Genomic DNA, 17965 nt, shown 5'->3' with positions numbered 1-17965 from the left:
TCATTTCCCTGTAATTCCTGTTTTTTAACAGCAGGCAGCTTTCATCAGAATAAAGCTTTCAGAAGTCGCTGTGCATAACTGTCATAAAGTACATAAAGCATGTTTCCCTTTAGGAGCCGATACCTCAGTGTTGTTTTCACTCTTTGTTTCCAACGTAGAGTCCTGTGTACATAATCTAAGGTACTTTGGTTGCGTGTCATCTACAGTGAGAATTTGCTGCTTTTTACTAACTTTATTTACATTATTTTCCAGTAAAACTTTGCAAAGTCTCAACGGGAAACGGAAATAAACATTTATCTGCTTTTTTTTTTTCTCTAAACAACAGATGGATCCTCCATCTTAGGAGGAGATCACTCCAGTAGAACGATGAATAACTTAATTATTCTGTCTTACAATATTGCGTGTGTTTTTAGGGTAAAATCTTTACTGTAAATACAGTAACTAACACAAGAAAACAGAGTTTGTTCAGTTCTGAGCAGCTTTAAAGTGAATATCTGCTGTAGATAGTTCTTTAGGCCTGACACTTCTTCTTCTTTTGCATGTCCGCCACCACCTACTTTACAGCTTTTAGGATTTATTGCTGTAATTTGACCAAATGCTGGGCCCACATTTCAACAGCCTGTCATAGTATAATAAGTCTTTTTTTAAAATGTTATATATACTTGCATGAAAAGTAGGATATGTTCAGTTATTCTCAGATTTGCTGCTTTCGAAGGTGTTCTGAGTAAATGCTGCGATTATAGTGATTTATTTCCACTAAAAAATGGGATTTTCTTAAAGTTATTCTTATCTTTTTTTTTTATTAAGAAACATTTCTCATAAAATTTACAACACCTTAACATCAAATAATCAAATACAATTTGAATATTAACTTTTTTTCATATTGAGGACTTGTTCTTTAATCTTTACATGTCAGAATATTTATAAACCACCTTTTACATATTGTTATATGATTACATTAAATATTTCAACTGTTTTCTATCATTGTTATGACTTCTCACATAAAATCAAAGACATTTAAAAAAAAAAATGCTAGCAACATCTCTAAATATTCTACAATATTACATTACCTGTGAACCATTCAGGCATTAAAAAGGCTCCTAACTCAAGGGATGAACCAGTGTTGTGTTCACATAGAACAGACAACTGAGCAAAGAAGCCGTTTTAAATTGGATCTTTAGGCACTTTGTTCCCAGCAGCCTGTCACAGAGACACATCATTTGTTCCCATTTCTTTAGCTGCATCTGTGAAAAACAGCAAAGATGAAAGTGTTCAGATCCTGTTCATCTGCTGGAGATAGTTCTTTAGGCCTGACACTTCTTCTTCTGTCCTCCACTCGTCCAGTTTCCTCAAATGTTTTAAGGACACACTGCACACCATGCTGAGATATGCCAAGTTTTCAGCTAACAGCTCTTTGGGAATCACCTTGTTGCTGCAGAAATCCTGTTTTCTGTCTGTCAGACTGTGTTATCTTTGCTGTTTTTCATAGATGCAGCTAAAGAAAAGAGTAATATTTCTTATAAAGGGGGTCTACATCCAGCTCACGTTCTGCCTCTTTCCTACTTTAGTCCTGGACTGGAGGATGACGGATCCGAACCATCCCATGAATGCTCTAATGCGTCTGAACCAGATCCACCCGGGTCTTCAGTACCGCCTGCTGTCCCAGTCCGGCCCCGTCCACGCTCCAGTCTTCACCATGTCCGTGGAGATCCAGGGAACCACCTATCAGGCCACTGGGAACTCCAAGAGAACAGCAAAGCTCCAAGTCGCCCTCAAGGTAAGTGCAGCGTTTAACGAAACAGACCAAAGTTACTGAAACATGAAAAGTGTTGGAGGAGCAAACACGAAGACATATTTGTTTTTAAGCTTCGATCTGTAGCTAAACGTTGAGGACTGTGCACTGAAGAGAGAATCGAAGCTTTGTTCCTTCAGTCTAGACTGAATTGTTTTGTCCCTGACAGCTGAGGTGAAAACGCTTCATTTCAGAAATATGTTTGCTTATTATTCCGGTCGTAATGCGGTTCCTGTCGATAAACCCGACAGCCCTCAGACTGTCAGACAACGCAGACTCAAACTGTGCTTTTTTAGAGAGATTTTAATGATGCTTTTGTTGAGTCTGCTGCACCGACCTTCCTGTAAGTGAACAGCAGCCTTTGTTGGCGTCCTTTCACTGCAGGTTGTCGCCATTCTGTTAAAAACCACCAACATTACACTTGAGTTATGAAACCCAACTAAACATCATAGTAACACTGCAACACCTAGATATCTGCTTATCCCTTTAAAGCAATACTATGTAACATTTCTACCTTAAAATAACAGCTTGAAAAAAATTGTGCGGCTAGAATGAGTTTTAATATTACGTTTGGCCTGTCTCCTATGCCCTGCGGGGGTCTGAGTTGCAAAAACTGCGCTATGTTTGCTGGACCGGCCCGGGAGCTGAGCGGAAGTACTTCGACTTGCTTTCTGGCACACCTACCTCGAAAACAAATAGACCCCTCTCACGCTCCCAGGTACATTTGATTACTCTTACCTTCTCGGTCGACATAGCTTGCACCTTCTGACTCCTCGCCGGTTCGTCAACAAACGTGAAAGTGAAAGGGTGTTGTATTTACGACAGTGTAACCGTACATTACCTCCAAGCCTGTAGGGGGAGCTCCAGAGTGGGCTTTTTGAGAAGTTACATTGTATTGCTTTAACTGATGAACTTTTAATTTGAGCTTTTCATGTCATTCTGTGGTTTCTTTTTGTTTTTGGTCCTCGTCTGTACTTAATATTAATCTGTTTTGAATAGATTTTTTCAGTTTTTCCTGTTTTGTTTTTTTTGTTCTTTTATTTCACTGTGTTGGTTTTTGCTGTTTTATGGTTGTTTGTTTGCTTGTTCACCACGTTCTGTGTAATATAAGGCGCTTTCATGCTTCCGTACAAAGCTTTTCGTGTATAATTTGAAAAAGCAATAACGATATCCATCCATCCATTATCATTAGCTTGTCTGGGGATCGGGTCGCGGGGGCAGCAGCTTGAGCAAAGAGACCCAGACGTCCCTGTCCCCGGCCACTTCCTCCAGCTCTTCTGGGGGGACCCCGAGGCGTTCCCAGGCCAGCCGAGAAACATAGTCTCTCCAACGTGTCCTGGGTCTTCCCCGGGGCCTCCTCCCAGTGGGACGGGCCCGGAACACCTCACCGGGGAGGCGTCCAGGAGGCATCCTAACCAGATGCCCGAGCCACCTCATCTGACTCCTCTCGATGCGGAGGAGCAGCGGTTCTACTCTGAGCCCCTCCCGGATGACCGAGCTTCTCACCCTATCTCTAAGGGAGAGCCCAGACACCCTGCGGAGGAAACTCATTTCGGCCGCTTGTATTCGCGATCTCGTTCTTTCGGTCACTACCCACAGCTCGTGACCATAGGTGAGGGTAGGAACATAGATTGACCGGTAAATCGAGAGCTTCGCCTTCTGGCTCAGCTCCTTCTTCACCACGACGGGCCGGTGCAGAGCCCGCATCACTGCAGACGCCGCACCGATCCGTCTGTCAATCTCCTGCTCCATTCGTCCCCCACTCGTGAACAAGACCCCGAGATACTTGAACTCCTCCACTTGGGGAAGGATCTCATTCCCGACCCGGAGAGAGCATTCCACCCTTTTCCGGCCAATAAAGATGTTTAAAAAAACAAAACACGAACATTAACGGAAACAAAGAAACCGCCAAACACACAATCGATGAGAGAACAGAAGCTGTTGTTGAACTTTAGCTCATCTGCTCTCACTCAGTAACACATTCACACGTGCAGTACGGCCGGTGTTGTGACGGATGTGAACGTGTGATGCGTTCAGTTAAAACAAAAAGAATCCCGTCTCAACCCGTCTGTTTAAACGATCACCGGTGAACTTCCCGTCCTCCTCAGGCGCTGCAGGCTCTGGGCTACGTACTCGGCGGTGATGGTGACCTGGACTCGCTGAGCGCAGACGAGAAGTCGGATGGCGAAGGCAAGAACGACCGGATGTCCACCAGCTCCAGCTCCACATCCATCACCTCCACGGAGGCGCAGGAGGTGAGAAACACACACAGCTGATGCACAGAAGGACATCTGATGATGACCACAACACCAGCTCAGTAAACACACCCTTGATGTTGATTAGTTTCATCTCGCCAGTAAAGCAACCAAACACCACATCTGCATCCAAACTGAAACCCGTCTCAAAGGTAGCTGGAAACTTGGGTGTCAGGATTGATGACCAGCTGACCTTTAAAGATCACGTTGCCTCCATCGCTCAATCGTGCCGCTTCGCATTGCTAATAGGGCTGGGCAACGATTAAAATGTTTAATCTAATTAATCACATGATTTCCCTGATTAATCACGATTAATCGCATTTGTACGCAGAATCCAAAAATGAATCCAAAAGTAGCGTATAGCTTTTAGCATTTAGTTTTATTTTAAATGTGCTGCCATATGAATGAAAGGGCCATAACATTTGTTGTGCAAACACACTTTTAACATCAGCATCTTTCTGTAGTTTTTATGTAGAAGCCTCGCTCCACTGTCTGTTTCCTTGAATGACTTGCTGCTATCAGTTGTGTGTTTTGCCTTTAAGTGATATTTTAGACTGGAACTACTACGCTGAGAAGACAATTCAACTTGGCAGTGTTTACAGATGACTTTGGTTCTGTCGACTCCGCCGTCTGGAAGAACTTTAACATGAAAATGGCCGAGTAAAAGTTCCGTACCCTTCTCCATGTTTGGTGGATCCGCCGATTACTTTCTTTTCCGGTTCCACAGCAGACAGCAACAGACTTTTACAAAATAAAAGCCTGTGAGCAACAGACTTTTACAAAATAAAAGCCTGTGAGCAACAGACTTTTACAATAATAAAATAAATAATAAAACAGGGGTGGTCCGTGGCGTAGTGGGTTGAGCAGGCGCCCCATGTACAGAGGCTATAGTCCTCGCTGCAGCTGGCCCCGGATCGAGTCCCGCATCGGACGGCCCTGTGCTGCGTGTTGTTCCCCCTCTCTCTGCTTCCTGTCTCTCTGAACTTTCCTATCCATTAAAGGCACAAAAGCCCTCAAAAAAATTTTTTTTGTTTTAATTTTAAAAAAAAAATGTATTCATGCGTTAAGGAGCGATGAAATATTTATCAACGTTAAATAATGAATGCGTTAACGCGATAATAACGAGTTAACTCTCCCAGCCCTAATTGCTAAACATAAGAAGGATCAGGCCGTACCGAACCCAACACGCCACCCAGCTCCTGGTGCAGGCTGCGGTCACCTGCTGCACCCAAACTGGAGGAAAGTGGCTGCTGCACACACGGTCTTCAGCTAACTCTGCTGGAACATCAGCCTCAGATAGAGTTTATCCTCTGAGGCAGGGATGGAGCCGGCTGTACTGAGGAGCATGCAGCAGGGGACTGATTCCTTTAAATGAACTTTAAAAATGGCAGGATTGTGTTTTTGGGGAGTTTTACATGCTGGTGACTTCAGACGCTTCAGACATTCTTGTAGTCGAACATCTTAGCTGCTCCGAACATCCACGACCACGAAGGGAATCAGAGGATTATCTCAGGTTAAGCTTTATACGTACATTTTCACAAACACAGCCCAGAGTCCAGATGAGGCCCGCCGCTGATTCTGTTCTTCCTGTCTGTCAGCAGTCCAGAGCTCCAGGCCCGATCCTGACGGCGGGCGGGAAAAACCCGGTGATGGAGCTGAATGAGAAGCGCCGCGGCCTCAAATACGAGCTGATCTCAGAGAGCGGAAGCAGCTACGACAAACGCTTCATCATCGAGGTACGAGATCTCACACACACACACACACACACACACACACTCTGACACCCGTCGGCTTCATAGATTTCCTGTCCTCCTCCTTTCACTGGCTCTTATTAGGAATTCATGAAGGAGGGGATGTGTTTCTCTGCTCTGCAGCTCGCTGCTTCCTGCATTTCAAAGCAAAAAACAGCTGAACACGAAAGCGATTCATCCAATAAAATCTGCAGTTTTAAGGCCAAACGTCCCCGACTGTGTTCTGTGATGGAAGCTGCATGTTTGCTTTGAGGTTTCTTTCTGTTCCATCCCAGCGTGATGATAACAGATTCGTCTGGAGGGTTAAAAAGAATGCGTTCATCTACAAACCGACACTTTCTGAGTTGTGAATGATGTTCGTGTCTTTAACACACTTCTGATATAAAGCAAACTAAATAGATGCAGAGGAGGAGTGTCAGTCCAAATCTTCAGTTATACGACCGCAAGTCATAAATATCTCTGTAACAAGTTAAATTCTGATATTTTTTATTCACATATTTTTTTTTCTACTCTGAACACCTTCCTCGGGTTGAATAGTGGACTCCACTCCACTGAAACGGCTCTGTTGGCTGTGACAGAACCCTTAAAGGGATAGTTCGCCTCTTTTGACATGAAGCTGCATGACATCCCATATTAGCAATATCATTTATGAACATTTTCTTACCCCCTGCTGCGTCCTGTGAGCCGAGTTCCAGCCTCGTTTTGGTGTTGATGAAGGTAGTCCGGCTAGTTGGCTGGGGCAACAAAAATAAAGCGTTTTTGCTTCTCAAAACAATATGCGTTCAAAAGAGTAATACATTTGCATCACAAAATCGTTCATCCAGAAAAAGTCAGACCTCACAATCGCTTGGCCCTATTTTCTCTCCCTTCGTATCACTGCCTGCTGTGCAGACCGAGCAGTCCCCTGCTTCACTGGAAAAAATCTAAATCTTACCAAGTATATTTGTCTCATTGAGTATCTCATTACATTTAATATAAGACACAATTGCCTAACAAGTACCACTTGTTTTAATACAATACATCTTGAATATCTTGTTAAGTGAAAAAGTCTTGAAAACATCTTGTTTTGAGTCACATTTCACATGAAACAAGCTTTTTTTTTTTTTTTTTTTTTTTTTTTTAAAGAGGTTTTTAAGCTAATTTCAAGATCACTTTTATCTCAAAAGTCCTAAATATCACATTTTATTTCAAGAAATCTTGACAAGCCGATTTTCACTATTTGTTGTTTATCTTATTTTTGGAGGGGCATTTTTTCCAGTGTTCCAAGCAGTAAACACCGTAACAGGCGCGGCTGTCGGCAGGCGGCAGCAGGCAGTGATATGAAGGGAGAGAAAATAGTGCCAAGCGATTGTGTGGTCTGACTTTTTCCTGGAGAACGATTTTGTGATGCAAATGTATTACTCTTTTGAACGCATATTGTTTTGAGAAGCAAAACGCTTTATTTTTTAAACCCCAGCCAACTAGCCGGACTACCTTCGTCAACACCAAAACTCAGCTGGAACTCTGCTCACAGGACGCAGCAGGGGGTAAGAAGATGTTCATAAATGATATTGCTAGTATGGGATGTCATACAGCTTCATGTCATAAGAGGCGAACTATCCCTTTAAAAGAAGCCGGGGCCACAGCTCAGTCCTCAGTACTTATCTTATCCATACTCTCCCGGTTTGAATCCTACTCCCTTTTATGTGCTGTGACAGGTGGAGGTGGACAAACAGGTTTTCCGGGGGACGGGTCCCAATAAGAAAGTAGCGAAGGCCAGCGCGGCGCTCGCCGCTCTGAACAGCCTGTTCTCCGGCTCCAAGTCCACGAGCATCAAGAAGAAGCGACCCAACCCTCCAGTGAGTGAACACCTGTTGGTCAGAATTGCTGCTTCCTGAGTGAAGATAATCTACATCATGTTGCCACTTCCTATGAATTCTATATTTAGGAAAATATCTCCTTCAGAATTTTGATTAAATGAGACTGAAACTGGCTGAAGAGCAGCCGTCTCCACCCTGAAATCAAACCGTGTTTACGCTGTTCTTATGGCCTGTGTGTGTCTGTGTGTTTGTGAAGCCAAAGCGACCCGTGGCCTCGGTGCTGACCATCCCGACTCTCGCTGCCAGACCTCCACGCGTCCCTGTGATCCCCAGACCTCCGTACATCAGCACCCCACCCACACATGGGTACATCCCCCCAGGTGAGTCACTGCCTGAGCACTCACAGAGCAGGAGGGCCTCAGTGTTGGAGTTCTCCCAGAATGGAGCGTTCCGACCTTATAATGGGAAGACACTCAGTGGGGTCACATGGCACTGAAAGGATCGGATTATTGGCTAAATTACAATAAGAATGAGCTGAGCGAGGGTAATTCTCCTTGGATATATGGCGGTGAATGAATCAAATCAGAGGCACAAAGCGTGTCATACCCCGGTATGATAGGTGGCGCTGTACCCATTCCAGCTGTTGCTAATAGAGCCACTTCCTGTTGACCTCTTCACCACCAACAACAACAACAAACTCAGGCATTGGAGAAAGATGGAGAACGCAGAGCAAGATGAAGCTATGTCCCTCTACATTTGGTCTGTGATGAGCTGCTTGTTGCACAAACTCGATGCCCAACGGAGCATTCTCCATCGCGTTGTTTGTTTCTTTCTGACGGCGACAACAACAGGAATATCGTCTCCTTTGACTTCCGGGTCACGACCCCGGGAAAACATCTGGAGCATGCGCAGAACGCAAAGTCTGATTCACCACGTGCTTCAGCGTCTACAAGCAGGTTTAGAGTGACTTTCAACCCAGTTATCTCGGCGTCTGAATTCGATTCGATTTCTTGTCAGATTAAGGTGTCTACATGCACTTAATAACTCAGTCTGATTGTAATTTAGCCAATAATCTGATCCTTTCAGTGCCATGTGACCCCACTGAGTGTAGAGGCAGATACATCTTAAAGATGCAGGTAGCACTACAAGCTTTTCGTATAAAAACCCTATGACCCTACATTTGGTTGAATTTGGCCCCATTTCTGAGAACCTGCACAAAAAAGTTGTTATAAAAGCTTTCTTTTTCCTGTGGCAGTATGGGAAATGCAGAACGCCTCTGTTATTGCTTTTCTGCTGCTATTCTTCAGCCCCATTTAAAGTCTTATTTTTCTAGTGAATGAATGGATGAATAAACCAAAGGGATCCCTCTCAGTCATGTGTGAGGACCCAGCAGAAGTGTGCTTCTCTGGTATCGCTCTTCTTTGGGCAGAGGGAGTGTCAGCTCAGGGCTGTGAGGTGTAAAAAAAGACATAAAACAGACATATTCATTCTGTCAGCAGAAGAAGAAGTTCACAGATAATCCACAGTTAAGTGAAGGTGTTAAGAACATGTCTGACACCTGGGTGCACACAGCTCAGCCTCCCGGCTGACGTCCAGTGGAAGGCAGCAAACCAACCCGCAGCTCGGGCTCCTCTCCTGGGAGGCGGCTGCTGTGTCTGGATGTGGAAAAGGTTTTAATCGGCTTAAATCAGCAGGTGCACCCATGTTTCCGTGTATTTCCTCAGCTGACTTATCGTTGTTTGTACGTTATCTTCTCTCCCCCTCGCAGGTTTCGGTGCTCCTTACGGCTACAGCCCCGCCGGCGCCCTCCCTGCTTACGGTAAACTCAGTTTTCCTTTATAACCCATCCATTCAGTCTTGTTTCTCACCTCATTCCAACATTTAAGTTTGTTTTCTTGGCTCTTCCTCAGGTTTTCCCTCCAGATTGTCCTCAGTAGTTGTCCCCGTCATCAGAGTCCCCACAACTTACCCCGTCACCCACCTCTACCCCTATTAGGACCGCCCCCCACCCTCCTCCTCCTCACAGGAGAACACTTGTTAAAGGAATATCCTCACTTTTAAGCATCAAACCACCGCTAACTTCACCTAAGCTGCAACCAGCTGGACCCATTATCAAAGCTCACTGATATTGTGCGAGTAAAGAGGAGCGATATGTGGTGCTAAGTTAGCTACAGAAACACAATGAGATTTTCAATTTGTGCACAAAAAACAGGTTAATGGATATTAAAACTCCTTAACATCTTCTTCAGGATAAAGCAACAAGGCCTACTGTGGTTGGTTGATAATATAAATAATATTCACTGTAAAGAAGCTGCTTTTCTATTTAGTTTCCTACACTGGACACTTGTTAGTTTGCATTTTGTTTCTCACCGTCATCAACTTAGGCCCAACACCTGTTTCTCAGAGGTAAGGTGTTCTTGTCCTTTTTTTTTTTAAGAATCAAGGAATGGTGGTCATCTGGATAACCATTAGTCACTGATATGTAAAACAGACGCAGAGCCCAGAGAAGAATAATTTGGGATTGGACCTCAGTGTCCACAGTAGAGAACGAGGAAAGCAACTTTTCCGTCTGAATTATAATAAAGAGGAAAAAAATAAAACAGGTGCCAAGAAGGTGGATTATTCCTTTAACAATCCCTCCCAGATGTTGTTTGCTATTTTTACTTTTGTAATGACGTTATTGTGTTGTTTCTGTGGTGGGCAAACTAAACAGGTTTACAATGAGCGGTTGCACTGAGAAGCCTTTTTCCTTTTTGTTTGAAACTGAATGTTTACATTTACGCTTTGGTTATATGAGCCACTTTGTGTCGAGTTAAAATCCTAAAGATCTTATTTTGATCCGTTTGTAGGTAATATTCTTTTTAAATAAATGAATATTTTTGTCAAAATACGGTTGTGGTTCATTATGTTTTCAGTCAAGTGTCAAATTTTTCATTTTACAGTAGAATTTATGGGGCACTAACTAATACCATTGGTTGTATTTTTAGATATTTTATTTTAGGTATTTTTTCATAGTGCTTTGGGTGTATTGTGCGTTTCATCGCTTTACTCGGCCCTTTCTCCACAAGTTGACGTGATTTTTAATGGTTTGGGCAAAATATTACAGCGCTGGAGAAAACTCAATTTGTGCATTTAAACCTTCCAAAAATGGAAATATATGACCCAAATATAAGTGAATTACAAAATGAATCCATTATTCCCATTACCTCTACTCCTTTTACACTAAGAATAGAAGTCTGTATCATCTCAGACCGTTGTTGAGGATCTCTGATGATAAATTGAGAAAAGTTCAGCCGTTCATGCAGCAGAGCAGCCAAGTTCTTCTGTAAGTGGAGATGTGTGAAGTACTTATGAGTTCAGCTATCAGAGCACTCTGTTTGGAGAATAAGGGAGGGATTCAAAATGGAGAGCCAAGCTAAAAGCTACCCAAAACAGGGCCACAGAAGATGAGACATTTCTAAGATGGTACATGTTAGTGCTTTTTCACGATTAGACCAGAAGAACGCAGCTGACAATTACATGGAGCAACACGGGTGATCTTTGATTGAGAAAATAGTAACAAGGTAAACAACATACAACATTAGTGACTTAGGCTGTGTTCGAAACCGCATACTTCTCATACTACTCCTACTACTCTTACTACTTCTACTAACTTTTTGAGGTAGTATGCGAATTTGAGTAAGCGAGAAGTTCCCGGATGCATACTAGATTCTCCGAAATGTTGGGTATGCATCATGAGGTTACTACTCATACTCAAACTACCCAAGATGCAACGTAACGTGATGTCGCCGATTGTCATTTCCTGTCAAAACGACAGTTTCAAGCTAGCTACAATGAGGGTAGGTTCACTTCCTGTTTTCAAAACAAAAGCACCAATTGTATCGTAATGGCTTTCCCTATGATAAAAGGCAACGGGTATTTTATTTTGTGAAAATAACCGGAAGTGCGTTGCTCACAGCGGCTAGCTTTAATAGCGCCGAATTCGTCGGAACAACATTGTAAATAGCCGGTGTTTTGTCAGATTTTCAACACGTTGGGGATCTAAACGACTACTTTCTCACCTGAAAATGTTTCAAATGTTGCTAAAGTTTACAAAGTTTAGAGCTTAAGCGAAATCAGCTTCAGGTCGGCTGATTTTGGCTCGGGTAGGAGCGAAATGCATTGTGGGTAAACGCTCTGCATACCGTCTGATCGATGAGTATGCAGTATGGAAGTATGTAGTATGCGGTTTCGAACACAGCCTTAGAAAATAGAGAGCTTAGCTAGCCTGTCAGGATCTCCTAACTGGCACTGTAACCTCCACCTACTGCAGGGAAGACACCGCCCACTCACAAACACCTCACACTTCTTTAAATAACCTCACCACTATTTTTCCCAAAACGTCAGTGTTTAACTTCACGAGTCACAGTACAAAACATCGAGCTTCTGCTGCTGCAGGCAGAGAAACTGTCATCTTGTTCAAATTAAATGGAACCTTTCAAACTTTATTTTTTTTTATCTGTAAGGGAAGTTTGAACAAGTTTGAACTAAATATGCCATTCTAAGAATATATTTGAAACTCACTTAGGGACTTACACAAATCATGAATAGCTATTGTGTCATTATTTTACACAATAGCAAGCTGAAATACAAATCTTTTTCGGTGTGTAGGAACAGAGCCTGTTAGCATCACGCTAGCATCACGTTAGCGTCACGTTAGCATCATGTTAGCGTCACGTTAGCATCATGTTAGCGTCACGTTCAGTGTTGCCAGATTGGGCGGTTGCCCGCCCAACAGGAGGGTTTCACGTGACGTCACAGTGCTGCATCGCGAACGCGCGAAATCCAGATGGATGTCAGGAAGTGAATTCTGCCCATAGAACTGCAAGCTAGATGCCCGTGTTTTGTGCTGTTTACGGCTGCTCCAACCATTCTACCCGTGAAAAGGACAAAAGTTTTTTTTGAATACCAAAGGTGGTCGTACACAAAGGTGAGAAATATAAAAAGCTAACAGAACAACGCCGTAAAAAATGGATTTTAAACTTACGTCTGCAGTCGGGAGAAGCAGAGTCTGTTTACTCGTGTCTGCAGCGACCACTTCGTCAGAGGTATGTTTGCTAACTGCTAACTTTGTTTTTGTGGCTGTGTTTATATAGCATTGGGGTGTTGTTAAATACTCATTTACTTAGTAATGATTATTAAGTTTCCGGTAGTCTAATATGGGCTTCATTGTGACTTTTTAGGCGTCCCTAGCGCTTGGGGTGACGTTGAGTCGGTAGACTGGGCTCCGACGGTCAAGCTCGGTTATGAAACCACTAAGCCGAAATCCAAGGCATCTCTTCAACGAGAGCAAAGAATGAAGCTCAAGGAGGACTTGAGCAACAAACACGGTCGGCATGTGCAGTGGCTATGTTGGATCTCCAACAGACAGCTGAGAGCCCGGGTATGAGCGCAGCTCTGATGCAGACAGCCGAGCATCCAGCTGACAACCCACAATCAGAGGGCATCAGTGGGAATGGAACATTAGATTATCCTTTGCTCTCATTGAAGAGATGCCTTGGATTTCGGCTTAGTGGTTTCATAACCGAGCTTGACCGTCGGAGCCCAGTCTACCGACTCAACGTCACCCCAAGCGCTAGGGACGCCTAAAAAGTCACAATGAAGCCCATATTAGACTACCGGAAACTTAATAATCATTACTAAGTAAATGAGTATTTAACAACACCCCAATGCTATATAAACACAGCCACAAAAACAAAGTTAGCAGTTAGCAAACATACCTCTGACGAAGTGGTCGCTGCAGACACGAGTAAACAGACTCTGCTCCTCCCGACTGCAGACGTAAGTTTGAAATCCATTTTTTACGGCGTTGTTCTGTTAGCTTTTTATATTTCTCACCTTTGTGTACGACCACCTTTGGTATTCAAAAAAAACTTTTGTCCTTTTCACGGGTAGAACGGTTGGAGCAGCCGTAAACAGCACAAAACACGGGCATCTTGCTTGCAGTTCTATGGGCAGAATTCACTTCCTGACAACCATCTGAAAACCGCACCCCCTTACGACCACGTGACTGAAACCAAGCTATTGGGCTACTTGGGATAGCCGTCGGCGGGTAAAAACGGTAAAAACAGGCCATTTGGCGTTTTTTTTCTGCCGTTTTATGCCCATAGAAATCAATACAATTTGTTGAAATTGGGCGGAATTTAGCGCCTCTTGGCGGTTTTTGAGCACCGTTTGGGCGGTATTTAGTCAGACACATCTGGCAACACTGGTCACGTTAGTATCATGCTAGCATCACGTTAGCACCATGTTAGCTCACCGTTCAAACTTGAAATTGAGAAAATAAACAAACGACAGCCCTGTGGTGTTTGTGAATTAGTGAGGTAATTTGTCCATTTTATGAATAAAGACGTGTTCCTGCGCTGACCAGAGCATTACAGGCTGTGTGATCTCCATAGAAACAGCAGCGTGAAAGCTCAGCAACAGAACAAATCGAACAGAAATCAGCTTCAACGGGAGACAACAACAACAACCACAGAGCTCTCTGCAACTGTCAGATATCCTCCAACAGCTTATTTAAACTCTGGTAAACATGATGTAGGTGAAAAAATGTCAAATGAAAGCTTAAAAAAAGTCTTTCACATGGAGCGAGGATGAGGAATCCATGTTTCCACCTTCATATCCTTAAAGTACGACAGCCACACTGATGGCTGATGATAATGATCATTAGTGTTGCTGTTAACCCTGGCTGCTCGTGTCTCCTGTCTGTAGGTGGCCTGTACATCGACAGTGCTTATTACCAGCCGCAGACCATAGCCACACCTATAATCATCCACCTGGGCCCTCAGGATCTGTTCTGACCCCGACAGTGTACCGAGACCGGACTCTGCGACAGACTCGACCTTCCGTTTAATCCCTCACCCCTTATTAAACTCTGTCAATTACTGCGGTGCCGCCGCCATCCCGGCTTTCTCTCTGCACACGATTCTCAGCAGCAATACTGAAAGCAATATCACAGGAGACAACACCCACGGGCAACGGGAGTCCAGGTCTGGTTTCAGTGAAAAAGGAGGCTGCAGTCGAGACTTTGCTTCACTCGGCTCGCTGGGAAAATGTCAATAAAACACAAAGCAATATTCTGTTTGCCTTCAGGGACCTCAGCGGGTTCCAAAACATCCTGAACGGAATCTCAAACAGGCCATCAGCACCTGCACACTCACAGCAATGTGACACACTGGATGTAAATACATTTAATATCTGTACAAATGGATGTGCGTGTTTTGAATATATATACACATGTTAATAGATTTGAATATTTATTACCCAGCAGAAGGTGAAGAACCATATTTATAATGTATCTCTGAATGTAAATACAATACTGACTGAAGCAGCTTTGTATTCAAAGCAGTCCAACAATAAATATATATATATATATATAAAGATATTAAGTTCCCCACATTTGACAGATTGTCTATAACACTGTATTGGTATGACAAGGGCATATGATTTGACAGCCGTCTTCATGTTTGTGTTTAAATCAGTGCTTCCCAAAGCTGGATGAGTAACATCTACAACTATTCAAATACAACTGGAAAAAAACCCATTTTTTAAATGATTTAAATGGTTAAAACCAACTAACATCTTCATTAGTAGAAGTGCTGTGACAGTAACTGCAAATCGCTGTATTCATAGGTCGAAAGCAGGAGATGCAAAGAAACCACAGCCACAATGTTCAGCTCCTCTTTTTGTTATAAATATAAATATATAAATAAAATTCACTATTCATTTACTGAGTTTTAAAAGATGAAAACAGTAAACAGAAGTACTAAGACTTGACATCAGACAACAGGCAACAAAGCTAGCTCTCCTCCGGGGCTTCAGTGCGGCGTTTGCTTTGGCATCCCATCGTTTCTCCGATCCACCACTGCAGGTCTATGTGACCAATGGCTGCCGCCCTCCTAGTTCTCACCATCCACCAGACAACCACATCCCTGAAACACTCCAAGGATTCAGCAGGCTAGATGTCAGGGTGCGCATGCAGTGCAGGCAATGCATGCAAGCCTCTAACAATGGGCCTGTGGTTGCAGACTGAGCTGAATAGCAGGCGGTCAAACAACATTTAACACCAGATGTGAATGTGTGGCGCCGCCACTGCCTCGTTATTACTTACAGACCGTAATATTTCAATCTGAATGGATTACTGGAGTTTGCCTACGTGGCCACAATAAGAACTAAAAAGCTACAAGCAGCCGTATGCAGGACCGAGATGTGCGTACGTTGGGGCATGCGCTGGACGTCGTAGTTGTGCAGCTCTGCCCACACGCACGATACCCTCTGCGTACGTACGAGCACATAATAACCCCAATGTTTTTGAACATTTCTAGGGGGTGCCACTGAGCCATTTTGCTGTAGCATTAAATCTGTAGGACAAGTTTGATCATATGCAAGGCGTGGAATCGGTCAAAAATGGCATGAAAATGCACTTTCCATCCAAAATTGCCACATTCCTGTGGACGTGGGATCATGGCGGCATGAGACTTTTTTGTGCGTCTGGGCATGATGAATGAGTGTACCGAATTTTGTCGTCCCAATGCGGGGACCATTTTTAAGCATCGTAGGGGGCGCTACAGAGTCAAAGAGCGACTCCCAAAAATATAAAGTTTAGATTCTTTCGTCGACTGGCAGGTGGTGCTCGCAAAATTTCATGAGTTTTCGAGCACCTTTTGCGAAGAATAAGAATAAGAAAGAGTACAGATACAATAGGGTCCTTGCAGTTTCACTGCTCGGTCCCTAATAACATGTTCGAAAGGGATTAAGGCCAAGATTATCCATTCTTTTTCATAAGCAACTTGCTCCGTCATTGTTCACATATTTTCCTGTTTACTACACTTGTTTCTGGAGGACTCCACTAGGGGGCGCTCTAGATGACTCAGGCTGGAACAATCAAGCCATCAGCACTTCGCCCGCTCAGTTTCTCCAGTCCTGATGCTCGTCTCTCGGCAGCTATCTTCACAAGCGTATTCGTCACTGCGCAGTGGCAAAGATACGAGTAATTACGCACTTTGTCTGTGATCTCGTCTTGAAAACGTTCCGCTATTTTTACCGTCTGCAGAACCCGTCCTACATCCGGTCACATTTGGCCCTAGACTCCGCCTACTTGGTTACATACATATCGCAGCTTGTCCCTGTTAAATAAATTCTAAACGTTTCTGTTCTGTTTCTAAACTGAAAAGTTGGGAATCACTGGTTTAAATGGTTGTCGATTGTTTCAGAAAATAAAGGTCTCATTTAGACTTCTAGTAACCTTTATCATGTTAATGGATTAAAGTATGTCGTTTTATTTTACTATCTGTGTATTTCTGTCAATGTCACCTGAAGTGGACCACAAGGCCTTCATATATAATGATCATTCTCGTTATTAATCGTAACATCAGACACCCTCTGAAGACTGAACCGGGTCTCGTGTTGGTTCGATCCTCCACAACAAACTGAGAACTGGGGATGTGGGGTGGTTATGGTAACCAGTAAGACCAACTAATGCTGTGTAGCTTCCAGATCCAAGAGAACAGATCTTCATTTTGAAGACAAAGCTGTGTTTTTTTGCCTGTGAAGCAGTGTTGTTTTCGTCAACGATGACGATGACGAAATCATTTCGTTGACGGCACTTTATTTCATGACGATAACGAGACGGTGACGAGATAAACATAGCTCTCTGATGACGAAAACATGACGAGACGTGTGTGAGTTTTCGTTGACGAGACGAGAATGGACGAAAATGTTAGTGGGCGATCTGTCAGACGTTTAAAATGCATGACATTTCTGCTTATTGTGTGTGTCAATTAAAACCTAAAAAGTATCTGCTGCGGCATCTTTAGGCTCGCCACAGGGATATTTTTTCGAAGGTAAGTAAGTTACAAATGCTGTTAACATAATCGATAAATTTCATAGTAAACTAGTACGTTTTCCACATACTCCTGGCGCAAATGGGCTGCTAACTTCAGGCTAAAGTTAGCTTTTGTTACGCTAACGTCAATTCATTATATGTGTGTTACTTTAGCAGCATGTTTAGCCATGTTTACATTCAGTGACGGTGTGGTTATCTCTCTGTGTGTACGTTCTGTCAGCACGTAACTTGATATGTTAAACAGGTCGAGTTACTGTTATACGTAGAGTCTGCTAGCTTTAGCCTAAAAGCCACAAGTGACGTTGTGCAGCCCTAACCAGGACCTGTGCGTTTAGTGCGCTTACAGTAAAGTTGGGACATACGCACAGTACAGAATGAAAAATCAGAAAGCTTTAGTACAGGGTCAGTTAATAAGCTATGTATTTTTGTTCTGCTTGTTTGATAGTTAAGACCATACTATTTTCTTAACACGGTAGACTATACTT

The 17965-nt window shown here is 43.4% G+C and overlaps 1 protein-coding gene across 5 annotated transcripts in view; it reads left to right on the top strand.

Moving 5' to 3' along the window:
- The window catches only part of LOC142381881 (spermatid perinuclear RNA-binding protein-like), a 110605-nt gene extending 93276 nt beyond the window's left edge, over positions 1–17329 (top strand). For 2 of the 5 annotated variants that reach the window (XM_075467174.1, XM_075467175.1), the window contains exons 12-18: positions 1569–1777; positions 3901–4047; positions 5646–5783; positions 7496–7636; positions 7854–7977; positions 9366–9416; positions 14348–17329. In XM_075467174.1, coding sequence (XP_075323289.1) covers positions 1569–1777; positions 3901–4047; positions 5646–5783; positions 7496–7636; positions 7854–7977; positions 9366–9416; positions 14348–14436 — 899 coding nt within the window. In that variant the 3' untranslated portion in view covers positions 14437–17329. Of the gene's footprint in view, positions 1–1568; positions 1778–3900; positions 4048–5645; positions 5784–7495; positions 7637–7853; positions 7978–9365; positions 9417–9507; positions 10438–14347 lie in introns of those variants that run through there. The other 3 variants (XM_075467177.1, XM_075467178.1, XM_075467176.1) reach the window with 3 other exon arrangements.
- Positions 17330–17965: the final 636 nt, after the last annotated feature.

The sequence above is a fragment of the Odontesthes bonariensis genome, chromosome 6 (genome assembly GCF_027942865.1).
Source record: "Odontesthes bonariensis isolate fOdoBon6 chromosome 6, fOdoBon6.hap1, whole genome shotgun sequence".
Classification (NCBI taxonomy): Eukaryota; Metazoa; Chordata; class Actinopteri; order Atheriniformes; family Atherinopsidae; genus Odontesthes; species Odontesthes bonariensis.
The sequence above is the reverse complement of the archived record's forward strand: the minus strand, read 5'-3'. Positions and strand labels throughout refer to the sequence as shown.